The sequence below is a fragment of the Sminthopsis crassicaudata genome, chromosome 6 (genome assembly GCF_048593235.1).
Source record: "Sminthopsis crassicaudata isolate SCR6 chromosome 6, ASM4859323v1, whole genome shotgun sequence".
In the NCBI taxonomy this organism is placed as follows: Eukaryota; Metazoa; Chordata; class Mammalia; order Dasyuromorphia; family Dasyuridae; genus Sminthopsis; species Sminthopsis crassicaudata.
The window spans coordinates 30857427-30881867 of record NC_133622.1 but is presented as its reverse complement, the minus strand read 5'-3'; the positions used below and the strand labels follow the sequence as shown (position 1 = coordinate 30881867).

Here is a 24441-nt window from a genome sequence, read left to right as displayed (position 1 = left end):
GGTTGAAATTAATAGATTTTCAAAATATGGAAGTATCTCTTTGGTTATTTATATATGTTTTTGCTCCCTTTTTTTTTTTTAAACAAATGAGATTCAAATCCAGCTTTGCCATTCTGAATGGTTCTGTTGGCTGGTAGAAGCTCCCTGAGATTTAGAAATGGATGATTGAGTCACTAATTCCTGCACAGAAACAAATGAATGGAGAGAAAAAAGAACGAGAGAGAAAGGGTTTTCAAAAGAATTAAGTCAGCACATTGGGAGGGGAGCACTGAGATTTACTTTTTTTTTCAGCCCTTCTTTTGGCCGTGTCGAAGCATTTTTACGGCTTCTCACTTGGCCAGTTTTGCACTACTTTGTCACCACTGGCACTGGAGGGAGCCAACTCAGTAGCAGCATCTTGATAAAGGAGAGATTTGGGGGGGTAGGCACTTTAAATCTGGCATTGACTCCATGGAAAACAAAGGATGCCTTCTCTGAAAAACGGGCTTGGCAGACAAGTACAAGATCAGACAGAATCCTTTCTTTGAAAAATCCCACCTCGGGGTGATCCTGAATTTGCCCATTATTAGAATCTCGTACCTGGGAATTTATTAAATTAAAATTCACGTTCTGATTGTTTAGCACAAAAGCTCTCTGGTAAGAGATTCTAGCTGCTTCCGTTGAAGTAACAGTTGGATATTTTTAGGAACATAATCCCAAGAGCTTAACTTGCAGAGGAGGCTATTGCCTTTGATCTGGCTGGAGTACACTTCTGAAGCCCCCCAGAACTCAGAAGGGAGTGCCCCAGAATGTAGACGGTCCCAGGAAACATTGGCTCTTTCCTCTTTTTCCTGAACTCTGTAGTCTTTCTGCCTTTCCTCCTTCCCAGAGCCATGAAAGAAAACTCTGGCTCCGAGGCTGGAGAAAACCTGTCTGGTTGGCTGCTGGCTGCACCCAATCAGCATGGCCCCTCCATGCACTGAGTGGGGAGGGCAGGAGGAGCCCCCCACTCTTCACTAGGAGGAGAGCCGGAGCTGACATGGTTTTGTTTAACTTGCTACAAGATGAATGAGGCGCTGTTCTCTGGGGGGAACCGGAGTGGGGCATCCCAGGCCTCGGAGAGGCAAAGTGGGAGCAGTTAGCGTCCTCAGCCGATGGGGCTGCCCGCCGCCCAGTGACCGAGGACTAGGAGCTGGCCGGACCGGGCAGTTAAGAAGGAGGCAACCCCCACTTTTGAGAGGTAATTGTCTTTGTCTACCGGTATTTTGTGAGGCAATCTCACATCAACTTGGAAGAACTGGGAGCTGCTACAAAGCCCCAGCTGAGCCATGTGTGACAAAGGAGTCCTGGCTTTTGCCTCACCAAGGCTGACGCTTTACCATCTTCAGCATGTGTGTGTGTGTGCGTGTGTGTGTGTGCGTGTGTGTGTGTGTGTTTCCCCATCCTACTTTCTTTTACGTGGTACAAGAATGAAAAAGTAGTTGAAATCCTCGGGGGAGTACAGATAGCAGAAGTATTCATCTTTGCTTCCCAGCCGGCTCCCCAGGAAGCCAAGGTTCCTTGTTTTATTGTTGATTGCTTCTAAATGGTCATTTCAAAGGGTCTGGGAGTTCTTATTTATTGGCAGTCCTTTGCATTTGGGCAAACAGATACATAGATAGAAAAATGGCAGAAGTGATTGCTTGAAATAAATGCATCTCCAGGAAGCTTTGGGGAACAGGGAGGGCAAGTATTATTTTGGCAATCTGTTCTTTGGCTTTGTGGTGCCCGTTTTGGCTTTGTATTTAGATAAATGATGAATAATAAATTTTTTGGCAAAAATAAATTTTGATAAGAGCTGTGTACAACACTTAACAACAAAAATCCTGTTTGATTTAATATATTAATAATGTGGTTACCAAGAGGGAAAAAAAATCCAGAGTGCCAAGAAAATAGCAGGTTTATAATGTTTCTTATTTTCGGTGCACACGAACCAGGTTGGCTCTTGTAATTGAAAAAGCAACTTCAAGCTTTAAACATTGCTTAAACACCAGTTCAGGTTCCCAAGGGACCTGCCCCTTTTCTATCATCTCCGGATCCCTCTACTGATAATTACAACCTGGTGCACATATTGATTCACTAATTGATATATAGCTGTGAATCCTCATTACTGAGCTGGGTGAGGGAAGGCGGAAGAAGCAGCCCCATTAATCTTTTCTTTGCTTTTTATAACTGCAGCTGCACACTTGGGTTTGATTTGTAACGTGAATGGCCGACTTCTCTCCGCTTCCCTCATTCCCGTACTCATTTCTGTTTTCTGAGTACTAGAATGTTAAACAGCCTTGATCTCATGCAGTAAAAGCAGTTCATAAGCTTTACTACATTTCCTTGTAGTTGCTACTTTTAGTTGGAAGGAACTATCGAGCTCTTCAGGTATTTCCAAAAATGTTATTTGGAAAATGGTAAACAACTCTTTGGAAACGGCGCCTTCTTTAGATAAATAGTGAAGCTTTTGTTGTCAGTGATTTGTATCATGGGTTTTCACAAAGAAATGCCCTAATCGTGTCAGTTTGGGGTTGCCTTTGGTGAACGAAAGCCATGCTTGCTACCCTGGCCCTCTGACCATTCGATAGCCAAATCTTGTTAACAACTGGTTTCCCTCATCCGCAGAGCTCCGAGATCAGTGTACGGGGTGCACAAGTACAATCTATTCAGCTTGCTTGCCATTCCAACAAGCTCTAATTTTCAGGATTGGAAAAGCCCCCAGAGATCTCAGTCAGACTCAGGAAGGAAGCACCTATCTTCCCACTCCTCAAGCTCCTGGTTGCTCCGTTTGGGGGGAATTCTGAAGGGCTAAAGTTGGGTTTTTCATCTCATGCTCATCCTGCCCAGGTGAAAAAGGTGACATTACTCGTGTCCACGACAACCTTTGAAGGCTGCCTTCATGTATACTCTGTCTTCTCTTCCCCTCCAGGCTAAAAGGTCCCTGCTTTTGTGGAGTCTGGTTTGGCTTTTGTTTGTTTTGAGAAGAGGGCAACAGGGAGCCATCTTAGGAATCCTGGAGACTATCGCATGCTCCCCATGTTAAGACAGGATCCCCACTACAAGCTGCCTACTTTTAAAATCCCTTCATGCACAATATAGATAAGACCCGTGGGTCAAGGAGCAGCCTTTTCCATTCAAGGACTCCTCATCAGGAATTTTTCCTTAAACTCCAGCTGTTCTCTCTGTAGTTCTCACCTGTTGTTCCAAGTTCCTGCTCTTGGAGGTCAAGAAGGAATCTAACCTCTTCCATGTGATAGTTCTTCAGATTATTGAAGACAAGCTGTCTTGTCCCTCCCCCTACTCCCTCTGATCCATCGTCTCTCCAAGTTAGAACACCGCAAAGTCCTTCAGCTGAGTTTCCTACATTTATACTCCATTAGATATTCCATATACATAGAGCATTAATACTGCATTTGTACTCCATTATAGTATAGTGGACAAGGCCCTGACTGTAATTAAAGAGCCTGGATGGACCCCAAGGCGCATCTCTAATAATCATGATGTGTGACCCCAAGCAAATCTTTCTGTGTCTCAGGTCCCTCTTATGAAACAAGAGGCCCATGGAGCCCTCCCGAGTCCAGATCTGTGCTTGATGATCTTGCCTCCTTCCCCTTCTGTGAATCCTTGGCATCTTCTCAGTGCCCTACCCAAAAGGCGCCACCCAAACCGAGTCAACCCCTCCGGACTATGATCTCATGAGTGTAGAGCACAGCGGGACTTCCCCACGGCACCCAGCCCTTATTCCAAGGGATTGGGCCTCTCTGCAGCACAAAACCACCCTGTACTTTATGGCTTCCTTGATCAGCTCCCCTCACCCAGTACTTCTCAATAAAATGTCCCAATGTCTTCTAGCTGGTTGATGTTCTTCCCAAAGTCTTGGAAGTTCCAGCTCTTGGTGACCCCATATAGAGTCTGACTTTTTCCCCCATAAAAAGGTTTCAAAACTATTTTTAATTTGCCCCTTCAGTCCTGTACTCTTGTAGTTAATTGATTTGAACTTAAGCCTAAGGCTCACCATTTAATTTCTTTAATCAGTTTCCTAATTCCTAATGGAACCAGAGTTCAAATGTTACTTACTAGCTGTGAGACTCTGAGCAAGTCACTTAACCCCTGCCTGCATAGAACTGGAGAAGGAAATGGCAAACCACTGCAGTATCTGCCAAGAAAACTTCATAATGGGGTCCTGAGGAGTCAGACTGGGCTGAAGGTGCTGTCCAAATGCTGGAGAGACAAATCGAGGCAGAAGTTCTACCCCAACCTCAAGGAGCTCCCCTTCCGAAGGAACTGTGCTCTCAGAAGGCGGCACTAAGAGTAAGGAGGTCAAGTGGCTTGTCTACAGTTTCATAGCCAGTATGTGTCAAAGGCAGGACTGGAATCCCCTGATTCCAAGCAGGATCTCTATCCACTGTCACGCTGCCTCTCAGTACTGCATGCTGTGAGCCTACAAGCCACGTGCTCTGGCTCTGTAAGGAGAAAGGGCCTGGGACGCCATCTGGCTATAAATGTATATGTCTTGCCAGAGGTTCCACAGGGGAGAAGATCTCCATTCCCCTGCTCTCAAGCCCCCTCCCAGCAGCTCCACCAGGATGTGCTTCGCCTCTGTTACTACTGTTGTCCAAACTGGGCTTGAATTTCTTCTGTTTTCAGACTTGCTGGCTCTATGTTTTAAAAGCCCTTGAAGATTGCCACTTAAGGGAGACCACCTTTCCCCAGGCCAGGGAGCTCTCTCTTCCTCTGGTGCTGATCATCCAGCCTGGGGTTTCCCAGAGATTCCCTGCTTCTGTGTCTTTCCTTTACTGGCTCCCTCCTGGCCATTCCTTAGCACAGGCAGGCTAATGGGAACTGAAACTTCTCTGTGCTACTTACTAGAATTTCTGAAAAGGTTTTGGTGGGGGAAACTCTTGCGTAAAATAAGGTTAGGTTTTAATGTTCCTTACTTGGACAATCAAAAGATGACTTGAAATTTTCATTTCAATTTTTTAAAAACCCTCTACCCAAAAAGTATTTAAGGATCATGTTTCTAACAGTGACTAATAATAATAATAGCACTTTATAGATTTGCTAAGTTCTTTAAAAATATTTTTATTTGATCCTTGCCACATATCCTGGGAAACCATAATCTTATTATCATTATCATCATTATTCTGGGAGGTGTTATTATACCATTACAGAAGAGAAAATTGAGGCAGACAGAGATCAAGTGACTGGTCCAAAATCACACAGTTGATCAGATGAGTTTGAACTTGAGTCTTCCTGACTCTGTGTTCAGCACTTTATATAAAGAGTTGCCTCTAATATGATATAAATGCAGACTGCTAAGTTATTGTATGTCCTTTTCTTTTTCTGTATATCACTTTTAAACAGTTTACACTGAGATAGATAAAATAGATGAAAAAATACAAATGGGTAGGTAGAGAGCAAGAAGCAGGAAAATATTTCATTTTCCATTTTTAAGACCTAGATTATAATTCTGCCTCTTCTACAAGTCAAGATTTCTGTTCCCCCCATCTGGATTGTTAATATATATTTTTGCAGTATTGTCTTCATAGTAAGTATGCAGAAATAAGGGTAGAGTGGGAGACACAATAAAGTTTTTAGACCTGAACATTTCCTGCTCCTATATATAAAAAGTTTCCTGGGAGCAGCAGCTGGAGTAGTAATAGCAGACATTTCTAGAATGCTTTGAAGTGTGTGAAGAATTTTATGTATTTTAGGTTCCAAACTGATGTTTGTGCATTTGCCCATTCTTCTAGCTTGCTGAGGTTATTTTGAAATCTCATCAACTCAGCTTAGTGTCATATAGAAAATGAATGAGGGTTTTCTTCATTCCATTGTCAGCACAATTTTGTATTCATGTTTCATATTTTACAAAAGCGCTATCTTGTGCAACTCTTGGAATCTTTACAATAATACTGGGTGGTATTCATTCCCCACATTGCATAATTGAAGAAGACATGAAGCAGAGAATTTCTTTCTTAGGGTCACACAATCAGGACTCAGCTACTTTTTCCACCACATCTCACAGCTTCTTCACTAGTGGATGAGTGGATGCATGGATGGATGGATGGATGGATGGATGGATGGATGGATGGATGGATGGATGGATGGATGGATGGAAAAGGGAAGATGTAAATGTTTTATGACTTAAATTGTGTGGAATCATCTATGCATTTACCAGTTGCATGATCAACTTTTTGTAATTAATTTACAAGTTAATTTTCCTTTAAATAGCACTTTATCCCGGGATGTGGTAGAAACTGGGCACTATGGTACTATCAGGATAACAGCTAAAGTTTTATGACAACTCTTAATCTTTGACTTAATCATGAAGAAATATTCTCAGTGAAATGGAAGAAGAATACCGTCAGAAATATTCTCAGTACTTCTGCAAGTAGGTAGTTCTAGAGCCATTTTTAAAAAAATATTTATTTCCTAGTAGCCATTTTGAAATTCTATGCTTTTTCCCAATATCCACAGTAAACACTAAAGTATTTTAGTTCTTGTTGTGTCTTTTTCCTTTCATAATTCAAAAGTGCTTCTATTTGTAACTTCTTTAGGCTTGTGAGATTCAAATGCTTTCATTTTTATGGGATCCTAGCCTTGAAACCTAAGTGTTGAACACTTGCAAAATTTGATGTTGAGTATATTATATATGTTTTCCTCTCTTAGAAACATTCAAGGTAGCCCACTAAAAGTTCTGTAATTGGTATCATAAGCAGATGAGGAGGCATTGAAGTGATTGCACTGCCAGTCTCTTTCTGAGGCCTTGCCTAGTTATCTTGGAATATTTATTATACGTGTATAGGGATGAATAAGTTATGACAGCCTGGATAATTGCAGGGGGGGAAAAGCTGCAACAGGACATTTGTGCCCTCAATTAGCCTGATTCTGTCATTTTCAAGTTTGGATCGGTTTGTTAGGTTACCTGAAAATGGTCCATTTCTGGATATTTGGATTGCCTTCTTTCATGAGCTGTTGGGCTTTAAGATATCTTATAGTTGGTGGTTTCCCAACCTGAACAAATGATGTTCTAGGTGGGTAACATCTCAATTCTCTACTATGGACTGATTAACTAGCTCTCTGTAACCTCAGCTCCTCAGAAGCTCAAGAAGTCAGACCTGGACCCCAAAAAAGTGCCTGAAAAGCTTAAAATAAAGAAGAGGTCATTGGGATTTGAATTTTTAAGATGTTTATGTTGTGTCCTAAAAGTAAGACCTTTTGTTGGAAAACTTTTGCAGACTGCTAAAATTTTGCTGGAGAAATTGGGAACTATGTCTCTAGCCCATATCTCTGAGCTCTCAGTAATGTAAATGAACCCAAATTTTCATGTTTTCATTATACTTGGAGCGAGAAGAAATGCACCAGGGTTTGGCTACAATCTCAGGGGTTCCAGTGAAGTCCACTTTGTTTAGGCTACCCGGCTATCTTCCAGAAAACCTGGAAAGATTCTCAGAAAATGGACTCCCAAGAATCTATTCGGCACAAATGTAACTCATGACTTCCTTCTACTGAGTTGTCCCTTCAGTTCTCTGATTGAAAGCTTATCCCCTTGGCATTTTCATATTCATTTATTTCTTCAAGTTGGTATGGGAGGAGAGTGACTGGAAAAAAAGTAAACTTAATAAACAGGGTGGTTACATGTTTATTCAAAGCAAGTCCAGAGACTAAGTCCTTCCAAGACATTATAGCAACTTTTAACTCCATCCTTTGGCATATGTGTTATATAGTCTTTTTTATTATATAATTTATTATATTTGTTATTGATTATATAATCCAGGCTGATACATTCAGTTGGTTTTAAATGGTAAGCAAAAAGTTGCTTTCTTTTAGAGTAGACGTCAAGAAGACTATCTCAGAAGTCAATTGTGTTATTGATCTGCATACGGAAGGAATTTATAGAGCATTTTCTTGAGGAGGAGAGAGACTGTTTTTCACTTTGATAAATGTTTCGAAAAAGGCATCAACTTTTAAAGCCCAGGAAAAGCTAATGTTGTTTACCATGGAGACGATCGGGAAACATAGATTTGCACTGCTTTCAAATAGACTCTCAAGAGAATAATAATGTTCACTGAGCTCAGTTGCTGTCCAGAGAAGGGAAATATGTTTTACTAGTATTGTTTCAGATCACATGATAACTAAAAATCATTTTTAAAGTGCCGTAGCAAATCCCTTAATGTAGTTGGAGAGAAGAAATATAGTCGGCTCTCATTTATCCAAAATTGAACATACTTTCAAGTTCCTGTTGTCAAAACCAAAAGGAATAGGTGATAGCTCCTTTGTTTTCTGATATCCAGTGTCTTTTATAGTATTTAAATGTAGTTTTTCATTCATTAAGATTGGTGAGGGAAATCGTTGGTTGTTTTACCCCCTAAAGGTGTCTTAATTTACTACCAAACAAAAAGAGCTTGCTTAATGTCTTCAAGCAAAGACTAGCTGTCCACTTTGGGTGCAGAATGTGGTTTAGAATGGATTCTTATTCCATGACAGGTAGGACTAGATCACCCTGGAGGTTCCATTGCACTCAGAGGTTATATGACATCATTATTACCTCCAGACCAAAACATGGTTGATTCAGTGAGCTTGAGACAGCATGAATGTGTGTTCAGTGAAGAATTCATAATCTAATTGAATTTGATGCATAGAAAGGGAAGCAGGGAAGAATCATGAGTTAGAGGCAGAAATAGGGACCACACTGCTTATTTCACTCATGTAAGGACTCCCAGATAAGGAAACCCTCTCCATCAATACACCAGTGAAGTTGGCACTTTCCTGCCACTTAGTCTTTGTGAGTTGTTAGAACACAGAGAAGATAAATGACTTGTCCAGGATCATAGCTTGAATGCAGGTTTTCCTGGCTTCAGCAGCTAGATTCTCATCCGCTGAGTAGGGTGATGACATATGGAAGTTAGATTTTCCTAAATTGAATTTTGATCACTTGGCTTCATAATTCCTTGAAGTATTAGAAACTCACAGAATAAAAGACATATTTGTACTCAAATATAAGGACCCAAAAAATTAGTAGGAAGAGAAAGAAGAGGAGGAAGAAAGGAGAAGGAAGGAAAAGTGAGATATAGAGAAGGGAGGAGAGAAGAAGGAAAGAGGAAAAAAGAGAAAGGGGGAGCAGGGAGGGGAAAAGGAAAGGAAGAAACCAAATAGAAATGATTTGAGGATCTCTGATCATTGAAGATCCTAAACATTTTTCAGTTGACCATGTAATAAAAAAGACACAACAATTGAGAGAAAAGATGGAGGAATAAAGGAATGGAAGTGGGATTTAGAATAAAGCCCTGAAGAATGAGACATGCTCTCTTACTTCCCTTTACTTGGCTGAACTCTCTTTAGCTTTGTCTTGGGAGCCTCCCTGGCAGTGTGCCCCAAGGTGCCTTGCCAGGTGTCTCACGCCTTTGTGTGACGGTCTTCACATCTTCCCAAGCCCTGTTGCTTTGTGAATTATAGACAGTTCTCTCTTCTGTAGATCTGTACATAAAGTGAATTTGCCCTAGATATGAGGGAGAGAGGGAGGCAGGAAGGGACTGGCATAGTTCAGAGACATGGGGCAGATGGTGATAGGAGGCAGAATGTGTCAGGGGTTGGGCCAGCCACTTGGAGACTGACTGGAATGGATAAGAGCATGGGGGCAGGGAGCCAAGCACATGGGCACTGGACATGTAGGGGAGAGGATGGGTGACTCATGGGAACTGGGGACAGACATGTAGACTTGAGTGCTGACCAATGGAAAACAAGGTACATGGAGCCAGATGTGTGGGTGGATGGCAGCTTGGGGCAAAGCTCCCCTTTCTTGGCACCTAAAGTTTCGAGCCCAGCCCTGGTCTAGTGGTCACTGTGACTCCACATGGAAGGGTTTATTTTCTTAGTTTTTTCTTTGTTTTGTTTTGATGTGAGTGGTGGAGGCCACAGAGTGCTGAATGGAGTGGCAGAAACAGAGCGAGAGCCCAGTGTAGTCAAGTCATTGTAAGTGGGGGTTTTTAGAATGTGAATTTTTCAGAATTCTTTATGTAAAGTTAAATTTGTAGAAGACAAAGTGAGAACCGTCCTACAAACTTACTTGGCATTGTTGTGTGTTTTTTTCACATCTGTGCTTTCTGGAAGCCTAATCTCCCAGTATCACAAATAGAGCTTATTTTTACCAATTTTACCTCTTCCATGAGTAGAAGTTTATACGCCCCTTGAGAATGAATTAAGAACTGTGGGTTTGCTTTTCTCTCTAGTAGCTAAAACACCGTTCTAATCTGGCGTAATGGAAAGCTGACACCTCCGTAAATTCCCTTCCTTTCAGAGATATCTAATTCCTGCTAACTCTTGACGCCTTCCACTCCCTCCCTGTCTCCTCGGGAAGCTCTGCAATGAGGTTCACCATGTAGAGAGATCCCCATAGGTGTGCCCAACTGAGTTTTAAATGTTTTGCATCTTGGTGGGTTTTGTTTTACTCAATTCGCACTCTTTGGGCGACACAGTCAAGGGACAACATGATGTCATATGGAGGGTAATGCTTGGAAAAGTATTACATATTAAGGGTTCTGTTTTCCACTTTTCACCGCTTGTCATGATTTAATGCTTTCCTAAATCACCCATCCTCATTTGTACCTCTCTCCAGAACACTCTCTAGTCATAGTTAGAAATTATATTTATAGAGGAAAGTTTGAGGAAAAGAAAGTTTATAACCTTTTTCTGGTCAGGGATCCCTAAGAAATTCTGTGGAAACTTAGGGATTTCTTAGAATCATGTTAAGTATATAAAATAAAAGGAGTATGAAGGAAATCAATTCTATCCAAGTTAGCAAAACGTCTTTTTGATGTTCATAAATCTCAGGTTAAGAATCCTTGGCTTATAGATTTCACATTTGGCCTGGAAAAAAAAGCCCAACAGTGCTGGGTCGATGTTCTTTTCATCCTCCTCATTGTTATTAGAAAACACTTTATGAGCATATGTGTGGTGCTGGACTGAGCTTTGTCCAGCACATATGTAGACTTAATGTCCTCGATGCTCCAAAAGAGAGAAAAGTCATGGGTTGAAGTGCTGCAAAGAGGCTGCAACTTGATGTAGTGAGAGCATTCCAGAAGGGGAATGAGCTTCCTCTAGGAAGCAATGGGTTCTATGTCATCAGGCAAAGTTGGATCAGAGCCTTTGTTGCAGGGCTTATGGGGCTAGAATATGGTAGGGAAGAGGGAGGAGAGGGATTCTTGTTCTGATCCAGACTTTGGAGGTTCCCTTGAACTCTATAAAAAGTGACAATACACAAGTCAACAGTGGCCAAGCTCAACACTCACTGTGGTCCAGACAGACATCCCCAAGTATAAGCCAGTACCCAGAGAGTGATGGAGATGGAGAGACTGGGTTTTTAATCTAATAGTGGAAAGCAATGGCTAGGAGTCTCGTAGTGGGGGGTCGTCAGGGGCTTGGAGGCCCAGAGGAAGCAGAAGGATAGGGCATCTGCTTTGTTCCCAGTTGGCTGACGAAGGTCATTGTCATTCTCATGCTTTTACAAGGAATTACTCATTGGGATGTACAATAAGAGCATCAAGCATTTCTCTTCTTTCAGGTAAGAGGGTTGGCTTTTTTCCATGGAAACATTGCAAATTATATCTAAACCCCACATCCCAAGCAGCTACCAGGGACATCCTGATGAGGCAATCATGAGTTATTCAGCCTTAGCACAGCATCACTTTCTTTCATTTTTTGTGCTAGATTCTTACATAGCAAAGGAAAAATAAGAAATATATTTAGCTCTAAATTTAACTTCCTTTAGTCTCAGCTTTTGCACGGAACAAGTTTGGGTAAAGGAGTTTCTCTGGTAAATATACATGGGGAGCTAATTATACAAGATGGTTGTAATCTTGATGACTTTGATATTTTAAATATCTCTTGGAAAATCTTTATTAATAGCAAGTTTTCTCTGGGGCATCAAAATTGTGTCACTTTCGATCAAAAGAGAATTTCCCTCCATAAATTTGGCATTTAAAGGCATTGGAAACTTTTTTTTTTTTACTTTTTAAGGAAAAGAATTCAGGAAAGAATGTTCCTGCATATGTATTGGTTAGATCAGTGAACTTGTCCCCAATCTAATTTAAAATTTGCTTCAATACTAGTTTTTTCGCCATAAAGTAAAAGAAACATAGAAGATGTTTTCCACAATATAAACAAAAGAAGCTGGATCAAATCACAAAGTCCAAGAAAGGATCCCAGATCATCCTGAATGAAGGTTAATCCAGGGTTTCTTCTCCTTCCTTTTTTGTGGCTGCTCTGATGAGACTCCTAAGTGGAGAGAGTGTTAGATTTGGGTTGTCTCTTGATGGCTCCTGAAGTTACTCTAGTATATCAACCTTTTCCCTGAGTTTCATGCGAGTTAGATGGTCTGGGTGTGTTTGTGGGAGCAGCAGAACCGAGTTCTGGGGGGACTTGGGCACCGTAAGAGAGAAGATGGGGGAGGGGGGGGTGATCACACAGTGGTCTGATCAGGTTCAGTCACTGGGTCAGGCTGTTCCTAGAGATGATCAGAGATACCCTTGGCAGGAGGAAGTCCCCTTGGCTCTTTGGGGCTCAATATCTGCTGGCCCAGCTGAGGGATTCCAGGCTCAGATAGTGAACCCTGCAAAGGACTTCGCATGTGTCTGACTCCAGTTTGCCCCCAAGCTGATTCTGATTCCCAGATGACTCTGGCTTCCTCTGCATGATGGTCAAGTCCATGGACCTGGTAATAAAAAAGTGTTAACTGCTGCAGCTTCACCTGGGTGATGGAAGAAAACATGGAGTAGTAGAGAGAAATGCTAGATTTGGAGGCAGGGGTCAGTTCAGCTGTCCGGCCCTGCCTCTGTGATCTTGAGCCAGTGTCTTCACTTCTCTGAACTCATATGTAAAAGGAAGTGATTGACCTAGATAAACCTCTAATTCAGGGATTCCTGAAGTCCATGGAATTTTTTTAAAATTCTGATAAGTATTTTTATAATTAATTTCCTTTGTAATTTTTTTCTATTTTATTTTATCCTATGCATTAAAAAAAAAAAAAAAAAAAAAAAAACTACAAACAAACAAAAAAACAAAAAAAAAAAAAAACTGATCCTGACAAGGGTCCATAAGTTAAGGGGGTTTGTGACACAACACAAGAAAAGATTTAAGAACTCTTGTTCTGGAGTCTCAAGTTTTATTTTTCACCTTGTGAATGAAGATTTCTCCCCCAGCCTAGAGGATGAAAAGTACCCAGAAGTCCCCAAGACAGGACCTGTTTGTTGGAGAATAACAGGACTCCTGTGGAGAGACTTCAGCCTAGGAAGAACCAGCCCCCCAAGCACAACTGATGAAGTTGTTAAATTGTAGGTACCACTCCAGAAGCTCCGGAAAAGCACTCTTTCCCCCACTGGGAGGTGACAGCTGGGGGGCGGCAATCTGTCAGAACTTGAAAACAAAAGCCCTGTTCTAGGCCACTGTCTCTGCCCTGGCCCCCATCTGTTCAGCTGCAGCCAGGCTGACGAGAGAGCTCAGAAGAGACCCCGGCCTCTGGACAACGACCTTACATGGGAGGGTCCGGGAGCAGATAGGTCCAGCTCCTGTTGGATGAGGCTGGACAAGTCACTTTTCTTCTCTGGGATCTCAAACCTTGGGGGCTGGATCAAGCAACCTCAAAGATACCCTACCAGCTACAAAGCTGGGATCCCCTGAAAACAGAGCTATTCCTGCATGTCCAGCAGGATGCCCAGCTCTGTTCTGCCTGTTGGAAGAGAGGATCTACCATACCTTGGTCATGAAGGCAATACAAGCAGAGAGTCTGGTGGGTCAGTGAAAAGGGTGGATGCTCCTGTGACACAAATAGGGCACTTATACCTAAACCAGGAAGAGCCAGAACAGAGAAAATTACAGACCAATCTCCCTAATGAATATTGATGCAAAAATTTTAAATAAAATATTAGCAAAGAAATGGATGGATGTTCTGACATTAGTAATACCTCTCATTTACTTAGGATTTTTAAAGTACTTTCCTCAGAAAAACCTTAATAGATATTTTATAATATTCATATATCTATGTTAAAAAAAAAACTGAAGTCAAGAGTAATGAGTTGACTTGCCCATGATCCCACAATTAGCCATAATTCATACTTTTGAATTCTAAACTATTTTTCCCCATTAAGCTGCCTTCTCCTCCAGATTCTGTCACATAGAGACAAAGTACCAACATGCTCACCAGTGAGCCCCAGAGAGCAGGGGGCCAGGGGCTCCTTTTCTCAAAATCATATTGAATGCAAAAAATCAATTATATGGAATTACCAAGAAGATTGATCTTTTGAAATTATCAAAATATATTTTTAAAGTTCCCACCATAAAGGAGGACTCCTCATTCAGGGGTCTTGCTCAGTCTGTGACATGTGGTTGAGACATACCGTTAAGAGGTGCTAATATTTACCTTCTGCTTTAAGCTGAGAGCCCAGAAGTCTAACCTAGCATGGTGGCCGCAGATGCGTATAAGTTTGGTATAGAAGAAAAAGCTTTGCCTTTTCCTCATGTTTTAATGGCATTTGCCGATCCTCTTAGCTGCTCTCTGATAAGGTGTTTTACATGGCATACTTTTAAAAGTGACGTCCTAGAAGTTGTTGTTTGTCCTTCATCCTCAAAAACTACTGGGACATCAGGGAGGTGACACCGTTGACCGCAAGTGAATTGGATTTGAGGAAGGAAGGCTGGGCATGGTCACCTGTCTCACCTTTCCCTCCAGAGCCATCTAGGGGCCAGATGGGAGATCTGGAGGGAGATGGCCCTGGATGCAGTGGGAGACCCTGGCCTCGTTAAGCTCTTTATCAGGTCTTGGGTATTCTTATTTAATGGCTGTCAAGAACAGAATAAGCTTGTCTTTACTATGGGTTGGTGAGTTAAAAACCTCTTCTTCCTAGGACAGTGAGTCTCTGGTGTAGTCCTGAGAAGGCCTGGCAGGGTCTTCCATAATTGTCCTTTCCCTCAGTCTTGACCACTTCCTGTCTCCTGTTGGCAATTCTATTTCTCCTGCCCTCTCTCCCGCCTTCATTCCTCATCTCTCTCCCTATCTCATTGTGATTTGATCAAACTCTGCTCTGTCCCCAACACCCCATTTTGGAGAATAGTGATTGCACTATTACTTACATGTGCAAAAGGACAATCTCCAGCAAAGAAAATGAAAAATAGACGAAAGGAAGTGGTCACATTTAATGTCTGAAATGGTAATAAAACCATTTCAGCTGTTGGTGATGGTGTGGTGCTACAGTGGGTTGAGTTCTGAGCCTGGAGTCAGGAAGACCTGAATTTAAATCCAGTCTTAATTGTGTGATCCTAAACAAGCTAATTAACTTTTGTTTGCCTCGGTTTCTTTACCTGTAAGATGGAAATAATATTCCCTACCTTCCAGAGCTACTGTTCAGATGAAATGAGACAAGATCTGTAAGATCCTTGGCATAGTGCCTGACACGTAGTGGGCACTATATAAATGTTGGCTATAACTGTTACCATATTTTTACATGAATATTATCACAACCAAATTCATCTCACGAGTCCTTTTAAAACATCAGATTTTTTTTTCTTTTGATGGGAGGGGGAAACAAAATGAGGACGTGTATGCAGTATGTGAATGTTTACTGCAAGACTTGCCCCTTATTTGCCCATGATATTTTAAGCCAGATTACTTTCCCACGTTGGTATGCTGCTTTGTAAATTTAGCTGATCTCTCTTGGCTTCCTCATACACTGCCCAAAATACACACTTAGGTGTGATTGAGTTCAGCTGAAATAACTAAAGGAAAGGGGTCTGATTGCAGTAATTAACTGGGTGAAAAAGCCTGGGTGGTAAATGCTATTTCATTATATGCCAAAAGCTGCCCTCCCTGTGAATGTGAATGCTAACGTGCTGTTTTTGCTCTGTTCCTTCATGCTGTCCTGGATTCAGAGAGAGGTAAATGATATTCTTTTTTTTTTTTTTTTTCCCATCTTCGGTGTTTGTCTGGCAACGCTCACTTGCTTTCTCCATAAAGTCATGCCATGATCACAGTCATCTTTGTCTCCTAAAAGCAGGACATTGTTGGTTTTCCTCCCAAGCCGTCCTTGGAAACAAATGCTTCTGATGGTCTTCGTTGTCCATCGTATTTCAGCCTGTTTGGCAGTGTGGTCCTGAATGATTAAACATGGAGGGGAACTTGCTAAGTAATGCTAATGACTAGGAGGATGCGGTTAATGTGTTTGTGAACAAACATGGTGGAAATGCTTAGGCTGTGCACCATATCATGTAGCAGAGCGCTTCTTGCTTGAGATATTATAGTTGTTACTTCAAACAGCATGGAAGTCCTCTGAGATCATAATTTAAAGTGAGGCAGTCCTGGCCACAGACTCTGCTACTCCATCCCTTTGTTACCCCGAGTTCTGAGCAGATCATCTAAAGCAAAGTATTGGAAAATCTTTCTCTGGTCATCTTCCTTCTCTTTTTCTTCTCCTCTTCCCTCTTTCTTCCCCTCCTTCCTCTCTCTCCTCCCTATTTTTTTTCCCCTCGAATTTCCCTCATTTTTTCCTCTCCTTCCCTCGTTTCTCCCTCTTTGTCCTTTCCCCTCTAGTTTCCCTTTTTTCTTTTTCTCCTTCCCTCGTTTCTCTTTCTCCTCTAATTTCCCTTCTTCCCCCATTTCTGATATGAAAAGTTTAGTATTCTTTAAAATCACAACCATTGTCACTGATACGTTTACACCCAAGTGAATATTTCATCTGGCATTATTAGCCAACCCCTTGGGCTGCTATGTACCTTAGCTTTTTTTGTAGTAGTTAGAATCCAGAGAGATGGGCAAATAACTATAAACTCCATCCTGGGCCGAAAGCCAAAGCTGGCTGCTTGTTTTTGTATAATCAGAAAGTGAAGGATGCTTTTTTAATTTTTTTAAAAAGAATAAATTTGTTTATAAAATTTAAAACTAGGGCTAATTTAGGAGAGAGAGGGTAAGGGGAAGAGGAGGAAAATAGAAACACAAGGCTTTTCAAGGATCAGGGTTAAAAATTAATCTTGAATGTTTTGAAAACAAAACTTTTAAAAATTAATTTAAAAAAACAGCTAATATTCAGTATTCTATCAGGAGTCCACATTTGTTGGGGGAAAAAACACAAAAAACTCTTGTCCTGTTCCCTCTCTTCCTTTCTGTCTGTCCCTCTGTCTCTAGCTCTCTGGCTCCCTCCCTGACCTCTCTGTCTCAGAATGAGGATAATCAGGATTATTTCTAATTTTAATCAGAATCATCAAGGTTACTTGCCTCTGTTTTGGAGTTGATCACACATAAAATCATGAGATTTTTCTTAGTATGATTGAAACTGAGCTGCCAGTACAAACGGCTATCCTAGCAATTACATTTCCCTGATATTAGGCTGTGCTTCTATCATCCCTCTGCCCAGCATCCTTTGCTTTAAATTTTAAAGCTCTGGACTGAAGAGAATGCGTAGATTTGTGGGCAGTTCCTGGAAAGGAGGGAAGTTTACATACTTGACTGCTTTTTAATCAATTCTTGAAAAAGAATTGCTAGCTGGGGAGGTGAGATGATGCTTCTTGGTAATTATCACAGAGCATCTTAATACCACCTTCTGGCTCCTAGAAGCAAAGAGATGCTTAAGTCAGAGATGACATCCTCAGCTCGGACTTGGTCAGGCTAGCAAGTGTCCATTCAATGACTTAGCTTTGTCTAATTGCTCTAAATTAGGGTAAAATTGGCCCTGAATCACCACATTCTTTCCTCCCACTTGCGCCTCCTTGAGTATTTCCAGGTGCTGGAATCTTTAATCTTCAATTTGCATATTTCAAATACTGAAAATGTTTTGATGGGAATTTACTTAGCATAATATATATTAACCAAGGTGCCCTCACAGGCCCTTCTCTTAACCTCTAGAGCTCGTGATCCCCTTTCTGGGCTTGCAGACAAAAAACCACAATTGTGAAATGAGAGAACAGAAAACTGAACTTTGAGAATTGTTGGAGTGTACATTTGGCATAAATTCCATGGGATTAGGTTTTTAAAAACAAGAAAACAAAGAAAGTCTTATGTGTTTGGGGAAGGTGGGATCCAAACCCCACCCCTGCTGTTGGGGAAAATTTTTATAAACAGAGAAAAGGAGGAGCAAGCAGTATCCTGCTAGGGGAGGGATAAAAATTGCTTACTCCAGTAGGATCCACTGCATTCCTGGTATAAAGAAAATATGCTCTCTGAGGTGAATGTCCCTTTCTCATGATCATTACTGTCCAAATGGGATCATTTCTCCTTAGCTTTGGTGCTACATCTGCATATATAGTTTATATATATAATAGTCAATATAGTCAATAGTTTCTGCCCTAAGAAGTTAGCTTTGTTTTTATTCCTAATTCTGAAATAAAGCATTTAATTACAATAAAGCCTTAATTACAAGGGATCCTCCTCTTCCCCCTATATAATTTGCTTTCATCTTGTTAACTGATGGAGAGATGGGGAAGAATGGAGTAGTACATCAGACATGTAGTGATCCCATGGCCAAATCTCCAACTGTTCCTCAACAGTGCTTTTTGTAATCCTTTAGTCTTCAGGCTAATCAGGTACCATTGGTCACATCAAAGACTTGGACCCAAGCTTTTTGTTACTAGTCCCAACTATGAATATGATTGTTACAGCAGCATATAACTTAACAATGCTTATATCTATATCTAAACTATGATAAAGTGATTGAAAACTAGGGCATTTAAAAATAATCACTCAATAAGCCTTTTGTCAAGTGCCTGTTATATTACAGACACTGCGCTATGGGTGAAGGATAAAAATGCAAAAAAAAAAAAATTTTAAATGGCTGCCTTCAAGCTTATATTCTGCTTTCTAGAAAGAGGATAGTCCCCTTGTTGGCTATTTTCTTCCTTTGGGTTTCCTTTCTATTCCTAAGAGGCACAGTGAATAGAGTGCTGGACCTGGAACAAGGAAAAGCTGAGTTTTAATTCTGCCTTACTAGCTCTGTGACCCCAGACAAGTCACTTAATATATGCCTACCTCAATTTCCTATTATAATAAGATATTATAATATCATCCACTGTTCAGGTTGTTAAATGAGATAAGATTATTAGTAAAGCACAGTGCCTGGCACATAGTTAGCACTTAATAAATGCTTGTTTCCTTTCTTCTTTCCATCTTCGTCTACCATCTATGACTCATTTTCTTGTTGTATGTTATTTAAAAGCTGAAAACTGATGGTGTCATGGTGATTCTTCCTTCCTTGCTCTGCATATGTCTTCCCACATAGAACTATATCCTCTTTCTCCTTCAAGTCAAGTTGACAAGCATTTACGAGTACCTACTGTAATGATCAAAAAACTCCAAAAGGCCAAATTAAAATCACTTTTGTTTACTCTGTTTAGAAAGCAATCAACAGATTAAATGTCTTAAACTTTCAATGTTTATAAAGTCTTTTGAAAAGGGACTGCATCTGAGGATGAAAACCACCTCTGATTAGTTGAATATTATAGTAAAAGGTGGGCTATATAGTAAAATGGGGTATGGGACTTGGATCACTTAAATCTTGACTTAAGGAGACTGAGCAAATGCAATGAGCAGGAATGTACTCAATAGCTTAAAATTAGAATTTATTTTACTGTTTGATTAGGTCTCGACCTAGGTAAATCTATAAGAGAGACTTGTCACACTGGTTGGTTTTTGGGTGAGGGTGTAGAAAAGAGGAAAAACCCTGGGTCCTGATTCAGTAATTAGTTATTAAAAACAAGGAAATGTTCATTTCCTGAACTGCTTATATTTCACACACTATGCTAAACTAGGAATAATGAGAGAGACAAGCAAATAAATAGATAGATAGATAGATAGATAGATAGATAGATAGATAGATAGATAGATAGATAGATATGCAAGCGAGCAAACTATCCAGAGCTCACAATTTAATGGGGAAGGCAACTTGCAAACAACTATATAAAAACAAGATAAGATATATGAACTCAACTGGAAATAATCAACAGAGGGAAGGCACTAGAATTATGAAGGATTGGGAAAGGTATCTTGTAGAAGGTGAGATTTTTAGATGGCATTTGAAGGAATTAGGGAGGTAGAGATGAAGAAGGAGAAAATTCCCAGGATGGGCAACAGTGTAAATGAGAATTAGAGGGAGAATCGGAATTAGAATGAAAATGAAAATTAGTTTGGGTGATAGAGTGTCTTGTGTGATATGAATGTTATTGGATAGTATGTGGCAAAGAACCAATTGTGCGAAGACTAGAAAGGTAGGAGGGGACCAAGTTACAAAGAGTGATGAATGCCAGAGTCTCTCAGATTTGATAATAAAGATGAGAACTCTTGCAGTTCTGAAGACCACCCAGCAAACTACTGTAATAGTTCAGACATGAGATGATGAGCAATCACACCAGAATGAAGGAAGCACCAGAGGAGAGGACATGTTAGGGCTTTGAAAGATTGTAGGAAAGTAAAAATTAAGGCAATTTAAACAACATATTGGATTTGGGAATGAGAAAAAGGGAAGAATTGATGATGACACCAAGATTTCAAGTCTGGATAATTAGGAGGAAGATAGTACCCTTGACAGTAATAGGGAAATTCAGAAAAAGAGAGGGTTTGGGAGGAAAGATGAGTTCAATTTTGGACATTTTGATTTAAGGTGACTTAAGTGACATCAAATTTGATCTGTCCAGTGGGGAAGCTGGGGAGTAAAACAAGAGTTTTGGGAGAGAGGGTGGGGCTAGATAAGTAGGTCTGAGCATAAAGATGATGATTGAATCCATAGGGACTGATAAAATGACTAAGCAAAATAGAAGAAAGGAGAAGGAAAGGACTTTGTCCTAGGCTCTCTTTATCATTCGTGGGTTTGGCCTAGATGGTCAATGAGCAGGTTCCATCTTAAGGGAGAATCAGGATGCAGAAATATGCAAACCTAGAGAAAGGAAAGTATTGCGGAAAAGAAAGACTGCAAGAAGGATAAGCATTAAGAAAAGTCCATTAGATTTTACAATTGGTAACTTTGGAGAGAGCAGTTTGAGTTGAATAAGTAGCCTAACTGTAGAGAAGAAACTCTGGAAGAGGAAAAAAAGAAGCATTGATTGTAGATGGTCTTCTCAAGGAGATAAACCAGAAAAGGGAAGAGAGACATGGACAGTAGCTAATGGGAATATGTGAATCAAGCAATGGTTTTTTGAGGATGGGGAAAACAGACATGTTTATAGGCAATAAAGAAACAGCCAGTAGAAAGGGGGAGATTTGAAGATAGGAGAGAAATCTTAAAGATCACTTTCTCTAGTAAATTTCCTTACTTCATTCCTGCTCATTGCTGAATGTTTTCTTGCTAGATATACTTCACACACATAATTCATACTAACTAAATAACTACCCTTATCTATACTTACACTTGCACTTATTTAGTGAAGGTTTTTTAAAAGTCTTTTCTCCTATGTAATTTTACTTTTCCTTGTCTATGGTGTGAATTTCATAAGGCAGAGATTACTTAATCTATTACTTTTTAAATTGTTTCCTATCAAACTTATTTCAAATTAATACTGCCTTTGAACACGCAGACCTCAGCCAAGATTATAGGAGGGACAAGGACCATGGAAGATGGAGGCAAGTTCCCTGAATTTTGACCTTTTAAATGTATCTTTTTCTTTAATATTATACTTCTTCCTATCTTAGTGGACTACAAAGTCCTCCTAATTCCCCATCTTGCTCCCTATGATCTGTAAAAATCAACAGCAGCACTAAGAAGAAGGAAAAATTCAGGAATTGAGTCATGTAATGAGCTTTATTTAAACCAACCCCCATATTAGGTCATTTTTATATAACTGGTCTTCATTTAGGGAAATGTGAGGATCACTTTCCATCCTACTATTTGGGGAAGCCTGGCTTTGGGCAACATTACCATGGACAGCAGAGCCATTGCTGGGCAGAAGATTGTGATAGGCAAGGAAGACACCCAGGGAAATGTCTACTCTTGTAGCAGTCTGTTTAGGGAAGAAAAGTAGGATGCAGCATTACTGAAATGATTTTAAAAGCCAGAAGTTGAACAGGGCTTGGAAATAAGATCCTCTAAAATATCCTTATTCTTTCAGAGGTAGTGGAAGAACACTAGATTGGAACGATAGAGCAAATGTAATTTATTTGTAATTCTGCTGTTTGCCCCTTTACTATGCAGTAGACAACTTTTTTAAAGTCTTAAACTCCTTTTATACAAAATTAATTAGCTTGTAATTATTATTGGAATATATTATTACATTGGATTAGATCTCCAATAGCTCATCTAGTTCAAAAAGTCTATAATTGTGGAAATGAACCAAAAGAATCCAAAAATCAAAATATTATATTACACATCCAGATGAACCAGTATTCTTTGAAAAGGTTTTGATCTTGAACTTTGGGCTTAAGACAAAGAACTCAATGCAGAAAATACTTCTTTTAACTGTAATGTGCATACAAAATTTCAGTTCTAGTCACTGTCTGATATCTGAAAGTAACACCTTGAGAAACATTATGACAGAAACAGGCTAATTTCAAAAAATTAGAACATGAACAAGATTTGGTATAAGATTTGTAATGTCAGGAGGAGATGAGAAGGGGGAAAGTATAAGCATTTTTAACGCCTATTATTTGTCAGGCACTATGCTAAATGCATTCACAAATATCTCATTTGAGATAGAGGAAATAGAGATGTGTGATGACTATTGTATAGGACAGATTGAGTAACAGACTAGTTGAAGAAAGATGAATTATAAGGTGCATAAGGACCCACATTTCTTACTTTAATCAGTAAGTATTTAATAAGTGCCTGCTATTGCCAGACTATAGATGAAAATAACAAACCACTCCAATATCTCTGCCAAGAAACCCTAAACGGGTCATAAAAAATAAGACATGACTGAAATGATCAACAAAAATTGCCAGGCACTGTGGATAAAATCCACAAAATGAAATAGTTCATGCTCTTACGAGGCTTCCATTCTATTGGAAGAAAATAACATTAAAAAGATAAATATATCCAAAATCAATTAAGCTAATTTAGAGAAGGGAGCACTGGTTTAATGGTAGATTAGTGTTAGGATGGACCATCCTAACTGAATGAAGCTGAAAGCAGGGAGAGGTTTCAGAGAAAAGGCAGACAAATCAGTCATAATCATCTTTAGCTGGAATCAGAATTTCCAGTTTGGGAGTCCAGTAGGTGAGAGTGCTGTGAGACTGAAAACCTTTCATTAGAAGTTAACGTGGGAAGAATTGATCTCTCGAGGAAGGGAGCTTTGCCCATTAATGCTTTCTACAAGCAGAACAAAAATCACTCTGGGAGAAGAACTAGGAAAGCTTTGAGTATAGAACACAAAAGCACCAAGATGAAAAGATAGAATAAATGCATAAAAGAACCAAATCAACTATAGCTGTAATGGTTTAATGAACAGAAATAGAATGTCCCAAGGATCAAAGCCCCTTTTGGTTTTTTATAAAGAAAATACATTAAATTCATTGACTTTAAGAAATAGACAATGAGAGCCTGAGAAGGAAGCCATAGAAGCCTCATTAATTTTTTTTTAACATAGTTGTTGGTCTAGCCATAGAGTAAGCCTGAAAAGTAACCCTCAGTCCATTAGTCCACCATTGATAACGAGTTGTGGATTGGCCCAGCTATTCTAGAAAACAATTTGGAATCATCCCCAAATTATTAATTTCTGAATTTTTTTGGCTCTGCATTAACACTACCAGACCTATGCCCACAAAGAAGTCAGAGAACAGAAACATTTACAATAGCTCTTGTGGTGGCAAAGAACTGGAAATTTATGGGAGAACCCGTTCATTGGGGAAATGAACTGAGAAAATGTGATATAATAAAAGGGGGCTGTTTCAAAGAAACCAGGGGGACTAAATTAGTGCAAAGTGAAGCAAGCCAGTCCAGGAGAACACTATACAATAACAAACAATGTAAACATGTTTTTTAAAACTAATTGAACACAATGACTATAATCCAAAGGATAGATGATAGATGCTATTTACCTCTATACAGAGGTGATGGTCTCAATAAACAAAATGGGACATCCATTTATATACATGGCCTGTTCGGGAATTTATTATGCATACTTATTTTTAAGTGGGTTTTTTTCCTGTTATTTTACATGATTGAGTGATAGTTGGGAGGGAAAATGATCTTAATCTTAACTAAAATGTAAGTAGCTTTAAGGAAAAGAGCAAATTCCTCTTAAATGCTCTTCCGAAATCTTTTAATACAATGCTGACTTAGTCAGAATATTTAACACAATTTAAATCTGACCTTCTGGTTTACAATCTATTACTAAGTGTACTTGATGTTTAATGATAAAAAATTAAGAATTTCGTTCAAAGGTAAATGGTAAAAACTTCAAGCCTTATTTTAAGAAATTTAGTTGAGAATTTTTTGAATTCTGTGTGGAATAATTGGTTAGGATCAGCCATATGTTTTC

General features: G+C 39.9%; 1 protein-coding gene across 17 annotated transcripts in view; it reads left to right on the top strand.

Annotated features, from left to right (window-relative positions):
* APBB2 (amyloid beta precursor protein binding family B member 2) overlaps nt 1-24441 on the top strand; it is a 423157-nt gene that overhangs the window by 382786 nt on the left and 15930 nt on the right. Inside the window, exon 1 of one of the 17 annotated variants that reach the window (XM_074273733.1) lies at nt 15722-15927. The exons of the other annotated variants lie outside the window; for them this stretch is intronic. Coding sequence (XP_074129834.1) covers nt 15872-15927 — 56 coding nt within the window. The 5' untranslated portion in view covers nt 15722-15871. Of the gene's footprint in view, nt 1-15721; nt 15928-24441 lie in introns of those variants that run through there. 17 annotated transcript variants of the gene reach the window in all.